Raw genomic sequence first — 13,661 nt, 5'->3', positions numbered from 1 at the left:
GACTCTAGTATAGGTCAGTGGCTTGGACCAGAAACTTAGGCTTCAATTTCGTCCTCATTTAAAATTTCATCTTGCATGGATGGAATGAGACCCTTATGAAAAGCTACAGAAAGCAATTCCTCTGAATCTTTGATATCTGGATATTCACGAATCGCCCACTTGAGATACAGCGAGAACTCATTCCAGTCCACCTTTCCATCTTGATCCATATCAATTGCTTTCAATGCACGTTCGGTAGGCTCGCATCGGTAACATCCAAAATATGGCGCCATGAAGCCGTTATAAAACGCATCGAATTCTAATTGATCATCTTTCTCACCATCACGTATATCCCATTCGTCCCACGATTCTCGTATTTCAGCAATAAGATTCTGACTATGAAGTGTTTTGGGCATTTCGTCTTCAATCGCTTTAGCCATTGCTTCAGTAAGTTTGCCACCAGACCGATCAAACAGGATAGCCAGACCAACTTTACTCATGTACTCTTCTTTTCTATCCTCATGAAGATCTTCCAACATCACCTCACGCATTCTCTCTGCATATTCTTCTGTGAACTGAGCATTTTCGCCAAACAACGTTTCCAGTCTTTCAACGATCATTCTTGGTGATGCAAGCGTTGTTATCCTCATCAATGGTTTTTCTCCAAAAAATGTTGCCATACAAAAACTATCACCTCCAGGATTTAAACCCATGCAATCTAAAACAATATCTATTGCTCGTTCGCCGTACACGGGTTGTTTAGGATGTGGTTCGCAACCAGTTGTTATTCTTGTCACTTCTTGAGCAGCTTGACGTAGCTGTACACAGTTATATTGTTTCAAGACACGTTGGTTACCCAAACGAATCAGATTCAATAAGGTCACACTAGAAGATGCATGACCCAAGGCTGTTCCTTCTTCACATACACTACACCAGATACCTGTAGCTCCATTCAGCAGACATTCTAACTGACTGACTTGAGCCATCCCCCACTTCTCGTGAATGTGAACTAACAAATGGCCGTCTTGGAAACCACATTCGTTCATCTCTTTACGCACTGCAGCGGTCCAAAAAGCAAGTTGATCTGACAAGTAGTTTCCAGTTGGCTCCTCGAAGATTAAACCAAAAGGACGCTGGTTTTCTGGTAATGAGGAAAGGTACTTTACAACTTTAAACACGCGCCTTGGTTTATTAATTATGGCATCAGCGATATCACGCAGATTGATGAAAATGTTGGCGTCTTTTGAAAGGTTTTCACGAACCCATCGCATTCTTTGTGAGAAAAGTTTGTTAATTGCTTCAACATTAAATACTTTGTAGTCGATACTGGGATAAAACAAATCAGCTTCAATAATCGGATTTCGAATACCCAATTCTTTCATCTTCTTCAGGCCAATTGGAATGGTCTCGGTGTCAGCGATTCTGGTTCGATTATCAACAGACTCGATAAACTCAGTAAAGGCGTAGAATGTGCTGAAATCTTCTCCTTTCTCGGCAAGTTGACGAATAAATGTATCTCCAACACGGGTCATATGGGAAAACGATGTGACAATGAAATGTTTGAAGCCAACTTTCTTTATCTGAAATTATCCAAGAAATATAATTGCTATAATGCTATAACAATGCTCCCGTTTACTACATTCAATTTATTGGCACCGTCAGTTGAAATTGGTACCCGTACCCAATTTCATCAGTGTCCAGGCTACCAAAACACAGGCCGAGCATGGGTATTCATTTTAGCCGTGCTGATAAATTAACGGTGTAGGGAATAATTTGATCATGAAATTGCCAATCATCGTATCTTATGATTTCGGAGCAGAAGCTTAATCTTCATCAAGATTTCAAAAACCATATCAACTGCGGCAATTTTAGACAATTTTGACAACAATTTTTTCAACATCATGCATGAATGTGTACTTTACCTCTTCATAAATTTTCCATTTATTCTCAATGGTATGACCTCTAAGTTGTCCAACGGTACTCTCTCTTAAGGAGTTGTCAAGAACAAACACTTCTTTTTCACGAAGAATTTTCTGCCTCCGCTCCGCAATCTTCTCGTTCTTTTTCAGTTTTCTTAGCCTCCCAGAGAGAAACATCCCGAATTGTTCTAAAGTTTGACAAATTTCTCTTAATTTATATGAATCTACAGTGAGCTGGCAAAAGGTGACCTCAAAATACAGATCAGGGGCCGGTGTACGAAGGCTTGATAGCGCTATGCACTGGATAGTGATTTTTTCAAGATTCCGAAATATGCCTTGAAAAGTAATAAAATTTTAGCCTTGGAAGCAACAATTATTAAAGAGGATCCTCTATTTAGGAATAATAAGATTTATAACATTTAAGAAAGCCATCAAAACAATTTAAAGTTTAAAAGTAAATATATTTGTAACGTTTCGATTAATATAGATTATATATACTCAAATCTCATGTAATTTTATATCACTTGTCTGAAGATGTCTTAGGTTAAAGACGAAACGTTACAAATATATTTACTTTTAAACTTTAAATTGTTTTGATGGCTTTCTTAAATGTTATATGTTGGGCTCTCATATTTATAATAAGAATCCGTTTTCCGCCTGGCAAATCTCTAGCTACGATACTAAGATTTAATTAAAGTTTCAATTAACAACAGGCGACTACCCGGTGGATAGCGCTATCCGGCTTTCATACAACCGGTCCCTTATCTGATCAGAGTCAGACACTCAGGGAGATTTCGCGGACAAGACGTCAAAACTATTTTAATCACATACCGACAAATCGATTTTAAGGAGTTCAATCAATAAGCCTTTACCTAAAAAACCTTTAAAACTGGAAAAGGTCTTGTTTTGAACTGAAGTTTCAAAGCTAAATGTTTGGAATTCTCTACCAGGGGATGTTCATTCGTATACATGCACGTAATTTGCAAATTTTTTAGATGAAGAATTCGTGTTAAAAAATCGTTAGAAATCCTCTCAAATGTTAAATTCCAAGTACAATGCACGTATGAAAACCTCCTGTATACTTTTATCAATGTTGTAAAAAATATTTAAGCCAGATGAATTTAGAAATTAAACTTGACATAAAGTGAAAGTTTGATCTTTGATTTTGTTGATAAGGATTACGATCCATCTCCATCAGAAAGACAACTTTTTCCTGGCCAACTAATGCATGGTGATTTTTCATATATACGAACTGATTTTTACCGTTTCGTTAAAGACTGTTGCGAGATTTCTATTCTTCAGTAAACGCTCTGTGTGATTCCGTAGAACCAAAATTATACTTCTATATATATACAGGTAAGTCTCATTTAATCTCTAAATGCTCCTTTTATATCATCCTGCTAATGATATCAACGAGGCTATTATAGCCGCATTTATCGGTACGCAAACGTCCTGAAGTCCTCACACCGGCAAACGCTTTGCACACCACGCCAGAATTTTTTATTCCCACGCAGGAATTGGACATTTCATATGGAATTTACATTAATACGCACAAGATGGACGTCAACTGATGAAACGAAATACTGGTACAAATCGTTCGAGTTTGTAAAAGGAAATTAAACGGAAAAGTTATTTCAGTGTGGTTATTTCGGTGTGGTATTTCAGTGTGGTATTTTGTCCACAGCAGACAGACTTATAAAAAAAGCATTTATACTCTCATATAGTAATTGATGTAGATTAAAATATCGTACCTGAACTTAGTCCAATTATTGCCGAATGTTAACGTTCGACGCTTGATGTTTTTACTTTAGAACAAAATCAACGGAGTTGCGAATAGTACTCAAACAGCTCAATGAAGGGACTGGCGCTGTTTCAAGGTATATATTCTCCTCTTCATAAATTTTCCATTTATTCTCAATGGTATGAGCTCTAAGTTGTCCAACGGTACTCTCTCTTAAGGAGTTGTCAAGAACAAACACTTCCGTCACGAAGAATTCCTTGCTTCCGCTCCGCAATTTTCTCGTTCTTTTTCTGTTTTCTTAGCCCCCCATAGAGAAACATTCCGAATTGTTCTAAAATTTGAGAATGGATAGGCTATCCACCCGATAGTCGGATCTTTTCAACCTCCTTAAAAATGCTTGAAAAGCAATAAAATTTTAGCTTTGGAAGCAACAATTATTAAAGAAGGTCCTCAATTTAGCAATACTGAGATTTAATTAAAGTTTAAGCCAAAACGGGCGATTTTAAAGCGCTTGAAAAATGCATTATCCGGTAGATAGCGCGCTATCATACAACCGCCCCCTGATTTGATCAGAGTCTGACAGGTAGATTTCGCCGACAAGATGTCAAGAATTAAAACAGTAAAACTATTTTCATCACATACCGACAAATCGGTTTTAAGGAGTTCAATCAATAAAGCTTTACATAACAAAAACATTTAAAACTGGAAAAAATTCTAGTTTTGAAGTCCCGAAGTAAATGTTTGGAATTCTCTACCAGCGGATGTGCTTTCGTATAAATGCACGTAATTTGCCAATTTTTTAGATAAAGAATTCATGTTAAAATCGTTTGAAATCCTCTCAAGTTTGAAATTCCAACTTCCAAGTACCACGTATAAAAACCTCCTGCATACTTTTATCGATGTTGTAAAAAATATTTAAGCCAGTCTAAAAATAAAAAATTTTGAAACCAATCTAAAAATATGGCTATGCAAAAAAGTTTTATCTGCTTAAATCGCTTGCTTTTTGTTTTAGCTCACGACTTTGTGTTATGTTTACAATGAATAGATATTTGACACGACTTTTCAGTGTTTTTGTAAGTGTGGATGTACAAACATTTTGTCGAGATCTAGTCTTTGATTTTGTTGATAAGGATTACGCTCCCTCCGCATCAGAAAGATAACTTTTTTCCTGTCCAACTAATGCATGGTGATTTGTCTTATACGAAATTTTTACCGTTTCGTTGAAGACTGTTGCGAGATTTCTATTCTTCTGAACGCTCTGTGTGATTCCGTAGAACCACAATTATACTCCTATACACAGGTCAGTCTCATTTAATCTCTGAATGCTAATTAGATATCACTCTGCTAATGATATCAACGAGGCTATTATAGGTACGCAAACGTCTTGAAGTCCTCTCACTGGCAAACGTTTTTAAATGCGCCAGAATTTTGCTCCCACGCAGGACTGAATTGGACATCGCCTATGGAATTTACATTAATACGCGCTCACCTTGTATCAAAGATCAGCCTATACAAAGGCTGTTAAACTCAACTCGATTTGTCATGAATTTTTATATTTCATTTAATCCCAGATCCCAATTATGTGTTATTTTTGTTGTTATTTATTTATAGAATAGCAGCTTGTTCGGCGATCTAAATCCTTTTGAGTAAAATTATCCGTGATTGTAGTGTGGTTCAGAATTTATCTCTGAATATATACTCACTAATGTGCATAGTAAGGACTGAAAGGGGTATTGGTAACCAATACTGCGAGGGGTATTGAAGATTTTACGGTGCGATTAATTATAAAGCGGAGCTTCAAAGATTTTGTGATCCAGGACTGGTTTTGAACCCTACCCTATCAACTCGTTATAATAAATCAGGGCGGATTCAGACTGATCAGTGATGCGAATGCATTAGTCAAAATTTCACAAAAATTATCTACGAAATTGGCAAAAATGAATATGAAAACCAGCTTCTTCTGGCCGTAAAGATACCGATGTATAACATACTTAACCAGTTAACTAGTCTATAGTAAGATTTAAAACAGACTGATACGATAAGAAAGTAGTGAATGTTGAATATTCCGGAATTTGGTATATTCGAATATTCGATCTAGGTAAGGTTGAATATATCGGAATATGGTAGTCCCAAAGTCCCAGCACAGAAAAATGCAAAGCGTGGGCAAATGATAATGCCGGGAAACACGTAACAATGCAACATAGTCCAAGCAACCAATACATTAGCTTTTATTTGTAAAAGTGAAATTTTAACTGTTATAAACGTCATTCATTTTTAGTGCATTCAAGGAAACTTAATACAATAACTTCAGCACTAGACTATTGTTTACAATATTTTTAAAACCAATTACAAGGACTTGGTTACGTTACTGCAATTTGATTACAAGTTCTATTACAAATCAGACTAAAAATCTCCTAAAACTTCCAATGAGGATCAAACCGATGCATTGAATGCTCATTAACTGATCATTGGAAACCTATTTTATAACAAATTCTTTCAAAAAAGGTTCAGCTATATACGTTTTACGTTATAGGACGTTACATATTACACTACAGTCAGGCTAAAGTTTTCTCCTTTTCAGATAACATTTCATCTTGCATGGATGGAATAAGACCTTTACGAAAAGCTACAGAAAGCAATTCCTCTGAATCTTTGATATCTGGATATTCACGAATCGCCCACTTGAGATACAGCGAGAACTCATTCCAGTCCACCTTTCCATCTTGATCCATATCAATTGCTTTCAATGCACGTTTGGTTGGCTCGCATCGGTAACATCCAAAATATGGCGCCATGAAGCCGTTATAAAACGCATCGAAATCTAATTGATCATCTTTCTCACCATCGCGTATATCCCATTCGTCCCACGATTCTCGTATTTCAGCAATAAGATTCTGACCATGAAGTGTTTTAGGCTTTTCGTCTTCAATCGCTTTAGCCATTGCTTCAGTAAGTTTGCCACCAGACCGATCAAACAGAATAGCCAGACCAACTTTACTCATGTACTCTTCTTTTCTATTCTCATGAAGATCTTCCAACATCACCTCACGCATTCGCTTTGCATATTCTTCTGTGAACTGAGCATTTTCGCCAAACAACGTTTGCAGTCTGTGAACGATCATTCTTGGTGATGCCAACGTTGTCATTCTCATCAACGGTTCTTCTCCAAAAAAAGTTGCCATAGAAAAACCATCACCTCCAGGATTGGAACCCATGCTATCTAAAACAATATCCAGGGCTCGTTCGCCGTACACAGGTTGTTTAGGATGTGGTTCGCAACCAGTTGTTATTCTTGTCACTTCTTGAGCAGCTTGACGCAGCTGTTCACAGTTATATTGTTTCAAGACACGTTGGTTACCCAAACGAATCAGATTCAATAAGGTCACACTAGAAGATGCATGACCCAAGGCTGCTCCTTCTTCACATACACTACACCAGATACCTGTAGCTCCATTCAGCAGACATTCTAACTGACTGACTTGAGCCATCCCCCACTTCTCGTGAATGTGAACTAACAAATGGCCGTCTTGGAAACCACAATCATCCATCTCTTTACGCACTGCAGCGGTCCAAGAAGCAAGTTGATCTGGTAAGTGGTTTCCAGTTGCCTCTTCATAGATTAAACCAAAAGGACGCTGGTGTGCTGGTAGTGAGGAGAGGTAGTTTACAACTTTCAGTACACGCTCTGGTTTGTTAGTCATAGCTTCACTAAAATCACGCAGATTGATGAAAATGTTGGCGTCTTTTGAAAGGTTTTCACGAACCCACTCTATTCTTTTCGAGAAAAGTTTGTTGATTGCTTCAACATTAAATACTTCGTAGTCGATACTGGGATAAAACAAATCAGCTTCAATAATCGGATTTCGAATGCCCAATTCTTTCATCTTTTTCAGGCCAATTGGAATGGTCTTGGTGTCAGGGATTCTGGTTCGACTATCAACAGATTCGATAAACTCAGTAAAGGCGTAGAATGTGCTGAAATCTTCTCCTTTCTCGGCAAGTTGACGAATAAATGTATCTCCAACACGGGTCATATGGGAAAACGATGTGACAATGAAATGATTGAAGCCAACCCTTTTTATCTGAAATCATCCAAGAAATATAATTGCTATTATTATATACTACTTGTCAAAGTTTGGTGTTCTTAAGGTCGACACAGCCCGGACGCGATGCGGCAACGCGACGCGAATTTTCAGTTTTCAGAAGCATATGAATTAAATTCTGGGATCAAAATTTGGAGTCTATGGACGCTAGAGTAGTCAAAATGTATTATTTTTATGTAATCTACAAGAAAATGTTGATAAGTTCAAATTTATTTGCTTTTGAAAAATATAAAACGTTGAAATTTCGTGCCGCTTTGCCAATTCGCGTCCTGTCTGTGTGGGCTTTTAAGCGTTTCGTTGGTCGAGAGCGAATCACGGGAGAGTGACGAAATTTTTATGTCGCCCGTGCGACCCCCTGCATGGTGAGATAACCTGTTATCTGATGGGAAATAACAACCTTAATAACCATTCAGACTCTTGGGAGCATACATTGAGTATATAATGTTTCCTTCGTTCGCAGTAAATAAGTGTTGCTAGAGGTTATTTTTGTGTCCTCAAATTTTCCCCAAATGTACGCGTGATGCACACGCTACAACACTTGCTTGAAACATGGCCGCCTGTGAATTTTTTACAATTTCTGCCGTTTAAAGTAGTAATCTGTTGGCTTTTAATTAATATAAATGAATAAATTTATTTTTAAGTGAATTTTTATCTCCGCAAATGCCAAAAAAATAGTGAAATAGGTGAAACGGCAGAGAGCATAAAAACAATGACGTAATGATAAATGTGACAAATCACGCAATATCACGCAATAAACCAGCCTCGCGAGCGTGCGGGGGTACTAACTACTGGTACTAACGTTGTCAAAACCACCCCAAGCACCCCCGCGCGCTCGTCTTTTTTCAGTTGACCTCTATACAATAACTGAATGCAACGTTATACATGTATTTTGTATTTTACTATTAAAGCGCCTCGGTACGAGGCTGCCAATAAATACTTGCCAGCAAGATGGCTGCCTCAGTGAACTCACATAAGACTGGAACGCCAGCTCTTTGACTTTCCCTCATTAATGAGTGAAGCCAAGATGGCGGAACATGAAGCCTTTCTTGCAAGTACACTGTGTAGGTATGATCCAGGCCACTGACGCGGAAATTTCAAAGGCAAAATAAAAATTGCCCCAATTTTATGTATGAAATAGCGTTATTTTCTGACATTTTCCCAAATATTTCTCTAACATATCATTACCTCTTCATAAATTTTCCATTTATTCTCAATGGTATGACCTCTAAGTTGTCCAACGGTACTCTCTCTTAAGGAGTTGTCAAGAACAAACACTTCTTTTTCACAAAGCATTTCTTGTTTCAGCTCGGCAATCTTCGCGTTCTCTTTCAAATTCTTCAGCTTTCCTTGGAGAAACATCTTGGATTTTTCTAAAGTTTGAGAAATTTCTCTTGATATTCAATGGAACGTGAACAAGTAGAAGGCGACATAATAGAACCATAGTTATGGATAAATTAATGAGAACGGTGATAATCTCAGCCCCGTTTCAGACGTCGAACTTTTCATGCGCCGAAGAATTTGTACATCATATATTATTTATATATTCATAAATACACAGTATGTGAGTGTATCAGTAATTCTTTTCCCCCAGTGAATTTGCCTGGCATTGCCAACATTTTCATGCACGTAATTTCGTAAAGTAAACTATAGTAGGTAGAACAGTATCATTGATATATCATAACTATTTTATTTAGGTGGAACGGCTAAAACATGCTTCCCAAGGAGTAAATCTTTAACGCTGTCTTTTCCTCGCGTTTAAGAATCAATTCGCGTTTCGATTTTCGAAAATTATTTAGTTTACTAGAAGAGCGGACAGAACGCAATCGTCAATAAATATTGCCAAGACCAGACGCGGGACGCCTACAAATTTGACAGCGGATTAGATTCGCAGCCAATCATCAATTCCCGTTTTAAAAACATAGCCAAACCCCGGCAGGCGGTCCCATGAGATAATATATAAATTACAACTACAGTCAGGGTGAGTAAAAAAAACTGACACCTTTGAAATTCAAATTAGCTGTGAACTTATGGCTGGAATATGACAATTCCCATATACAATCAACAAAAACGATTTGATAAAACTGTTCTTTTGTATTTACAGAGCTTAGTCAGAATGCATTTTAACTCCCAATGGGAACAAACTTTATGTTTTATGTAATTAATATGATATGCTTCGTATACCTATGAAATATTTTAGGCAACTTCTGTCACATTACAGCCGCTATCCAGCTAATTTGAATTTCAAAGGTGTCCGTTTTTTTTGACTCACCCTGTATAGTGCTTCATTGTGCATTGTTCGTTGTGCATTATATTGTGCGAAGTGATATCGTTTCCGTTTTGTGATCATGTGCACTCCCAGTTTCTTCTCGTGCCTACGTATTAAATATCCCCCAAATTAGTATATATATCACACTTTCCTAGAATTTATGAACTTAAAACTTCATTAATGACAAATTGCCAGAAACCAAGCTGTAAGCTCTTTAGGCAGTATAAAGAAATTAAGAAACCGATTGCTCGTTTAATTAAGAGCTGTATTTCTGAGAACGTGTATACGTACAAAAGAAATCTGTCGGGTAGAACAAATATATGAATACGCATCACCCACTACAAATTATCGCATAAATTGATTTAAATATAAATATGACATAAATCGAAGGCTGCTTTCCACTGTCGCGTTTCTTGCACGTACGTACACGCACGTATAAAAGTTTAAAATCATATAAATGATACATAGGCTGAATTTCAGCCCAGTTGTCATGTAATCGTATACAAATTTAAACCAGGACAAAAAATTACTTTTTCGTTGTTTATATTATTTCCAGTATATGTGCAAATCGCTTTTCCTGCATGAAAGGTCAAGTCAGTATCGTATTAAAGAATACGAACTTTGACAAAGTCGATCAGCGCTTGCGCTGAGCCAAAACTATTCCTTCCCTGTAATCAACCGTAATAAACCGTTCCTAAAGTATACCAATATGTTTAGACTCATAGACATAGGAATTGAGACTCATAGAACGCCAGATGGTGAGCCGTGAGCCTGCATCACAAAACGAAAGTCGAAAGATGAATTTTGCTATATAAAAATTACCTGTTTATAGACTCTACACAGCAGGCAAACTCTGATTGAAATAATATTCTTGTAAGTTTGCATGGTTTACATCAAATAAGTAAATTGGTTTGTAGATATACCACGTAAGTACTACTGCATGCATGCAAAGCTTTCTAAAGACGAAGATAATTGTTCATTGATGATTGATGAAAGCCCCGAAGGCCCTACAAACAAATTTACTTAAACTCTAACTGGCAACAAATGGAAAACAATATTTCATAGTAAATGACTGTAGATTAAAATATCGTACCTCAGTGAACCTTAATGTTGTTGACTACTTGACTTGTGGACTTGTGCGTTACTTCAGTCTTGCGTATCTGCGTGTCTCTAGTAGCCTGCGTTGCCAGCCGGCTAAACACGGTTATATCCGTCTGCGCATTAGCGAACAAATTCATGTTCCAGTACCAGGAAATGAGTACTGACTCCTGATTGGCTCGCTTTTGTGATAGTTATAACATCGTTTCTGATTGGTTATGGAAATTACACGGGCTGGCACCCTAAAAATCAAAATGGCTACATTTCCGGAGCGTGCTTGGAAAGAAGCCTTTTTATCTGTTCAGAAACAATTCCTCATCGATCACCTCCTACCAGAACAAGTATCTGCAGTTAAAGCTTTTATTGAAAAGGGAAATGTCTTTGTAAATTTGCCGACGGGGTATGGTAAATCGTTAATATTTCAATGCATTCCTATCGTGTATGATATTCTGTACTCGAGGCCTCGTGGCACTAGTGTAGTTGTTGTTATTTCGCCATTGAAAGCTCTAATGAAAGATCAAGTAGAATACTTAGCAACTTTTGGTGTTCCTGCCATTGCTATTGGGGATGAATACGATGAAGAAACAATACAACAGGTCAAAAACGGGTATTTTTTGATCGTGTATTGCTCTCCTGAATGTTTGTTGTCAACGAGTACTTGGAGGGAGATTTTCAACGATTGCTGATTTCCGTGAAAACTGGTTGGTGTAGCTATCGACGAGGCTCATTGTATTACTGAGTGGTACGTTATGTGAATGCTTTATAATTATATTAAAAATATCTATTTATTACTCGCCAGGCACATAGTCTTACATAGCTACACGTTAGCTAATGCATGCGAGGACGATCTTACCAGTCACCCCATGTGTCATAAAATTATTTGGCATAGTAAGACCTATTAAATTTGACAAATAACAATGTTTATTGATTACAACAGATAGTATACCATTTCTGCTCAATATGAAAGAATACTATTTGAGATTACGGACAAGTCGTTAAAAGTGTGTGTGTGTGTGTGTGTGTGTGTGTGTGTGTGGGGTGGCTGATTCAACTATGTATTTATGAATATTTATCATCACTCCTTTTCCATTTTAGGGGTTTGTCAAATTCAAGCAAATGCCCATTCCGAAAGTGGTATGGTTGTCTAGGTGAACTCAGATCACTTATTCCACAAGAATGCAAAATAATGGTTCTAACAGCAACTGCATCAAAACTTACTACAGAGAAAATTTTGGATGCAGTTAATATATCTCGCGATACAATTATGATACAGCAGAGTCCAGATAAAGTGAACATTTCATACACGAGACAATACCTTGATAAAAATTACCCCATTGAAAAGCAATTTGGTGCACTTCTTGGAGAATGTCAAAGGCTTGGAATAAATACACCCAGAACTATAATATACTGTCAAACACGGAAACAATGTGCAATACTATTTCGTTTGTTTGAAGTGTGTCTTGAAGAAAAACTTTATCATGGTAGCAAAGATTATCGAAATCGTGTTGTTGACATGTACCATGCAGGCACACCAGAATCTGTAAAGGAACATGTTTCTGAGCAAATGTCAAATGAAAATGGTGTGATTCGTGTACTAATATCATCAATTGCTTTTGGGATGGGTGTCAATTGTAAGCAGGTAAGAAGAGTTGTGCATTTTGGACCCTCCAAAAGTATAGAATCGTATATTCAAGAGTGTGGTCGAGCTGGTCGAGATGGAGTTCAAAGCACATGCATGCTTCTATATAATGGCCTACTCTCTGTGCACTGTGATAATGACATGAAACATTATTTAAATCACGAAGGATGTTTGAGGGAAAAGCTATTGATTCATTTTGGGTACAAGGTGGACCACAAAAACTTTCAGTTTCTGCACAACTGCTGTAGTAACTGCCAGCAAAGTTGTTTGTGTGGCACATCCTCTTGCAGGAAACTTTGGAGTCCACAACTTGAGCAAGAATGTGACCTTGATTTATATACTACTGATGAACAGGAGAAAAGCAAGTTGACAAGAGTTGTGACCAAGAAAGACAAAAAACTATTGAAGGAAAAGCTTATCAATTATCAGAGAGAGATGCTAAAAGAATACAACATTAAAAATATGGTGACATGTCCAAATATGTTACTAGAATTTAACATGTTTCATATTAATCAAGTACTTGGTAGTTGCCATTCTCTATTTACTTTGAATGATGTTTTAAAATCTGTTGAAATATGGCGACATAAGTATGCTGTTGAAATCTTAAGAATTATACAGGATATTTTTGGTGACATGGAAATAGAAATACCTGATGATTTAGAAGACTCAGATGAAGAGGAAACTCTTACTACAGAATGGGAGGCTTTGAGAAATGATTCATCATGTTTGGAAATTGTAAATAGCCAAGATCTGGTTGCTATTGAATCCACCATGGACACTGATACTTCTTACAATAATATTTCAATATGACTTTGTTGACAATATATGTATTTTGAACAGTTATTAACAATATGAATATAATTATTTACAAAATATACAAGTAGCAATTTTTTAAGATCCCAAACCCATTAATTAA

The 13,661-nt window shown here is 37.0% G+C and overlaps 3 protein-coding genes across 3 annotated transcripts; 1 reads left to right on the top strand and 2 right to left on the bottom strand.

Moving 5' to 3' along the window:
* Positions 1-23: 23 nt before the first annotated feature.
* Positions 24-2,075, bottom strand: LOC114521551. The gene is made up of 2 exons (XM_028542016.1): positions 1,902-2,075; positions 24-1,559 (listed from the first exon to the last, which is right to left on the bottom strand). The coding sequence occupies exons 1-2, from the start codon at positions 2,073-2,075 to the stop codon at positions 36-38; spliced, it is 1,698 nt and encodes a 565-aa protein (XP_028397817.1). The 3' UTR covers positions 24-35.
* A 3,877-nt stretch (positions 2,076-5,952) lies between these two features.
* On the bottom strand, positions 5,953-11,182 carry LOC114521305. Its single transcript, XM_028541692.1, has 3 exons — positions 11,102-11,182; positions 8,928-9,112; positions 5,953-7,721 (listed from the first exon to the last, which is right to left on the bottom strand). The coding sequence occupies exons 2-3, from the start codon at positions 9,099-9,101 to the stop codon at positions 6,195-6,197; spliced, it is 1,701 nt and encodes a 566-aa protein (XP_028397493.1). The 5' UTR covers positions 9,102-9,112; positions 11,102-11,182; the 3' UTR covers positions 5,953-6,194.
* LOC114521303 (ATP-dependent DNA helicase Q-like 1) lies at positions 11,183-13,657 on the top strand. Its single transcript, XM_028541690.1, is given in 2 exon segments — positions 11,183-11,848; positions 12,202-13,657. Coding segments are annotated over 2 exon segments (1,878 nt in total). The 5' UTR covers positions 11,183-11,324; the 3' UTR covers positions 13,556-13,657.
* Positions 13,658-13,661: the final 4 nt, after the last annotated feature.

This window comes from Dendronephthya gigantea, unplaced genomic scaffold, assembly GCF_004324835.1.
Source record: "Dendronephthya gigantea isolate DGI-Jeju-01 unplaced genomic scaffold, DenGig_1.0 000020F, whole genome shotgun sequence".
In the NCBI taxonomy this organism is placed as follows: domain Eukaryota; kingdom Metazoa; phylum Cnidaria; class Anthozoa; order Malacalcyonacea; family Nephtheidae; genus Dendronephthya; species Dendronephthya gigantea.
This window is presented reverse-complemented; position numbering and strand designations above follow the sequence as displayed.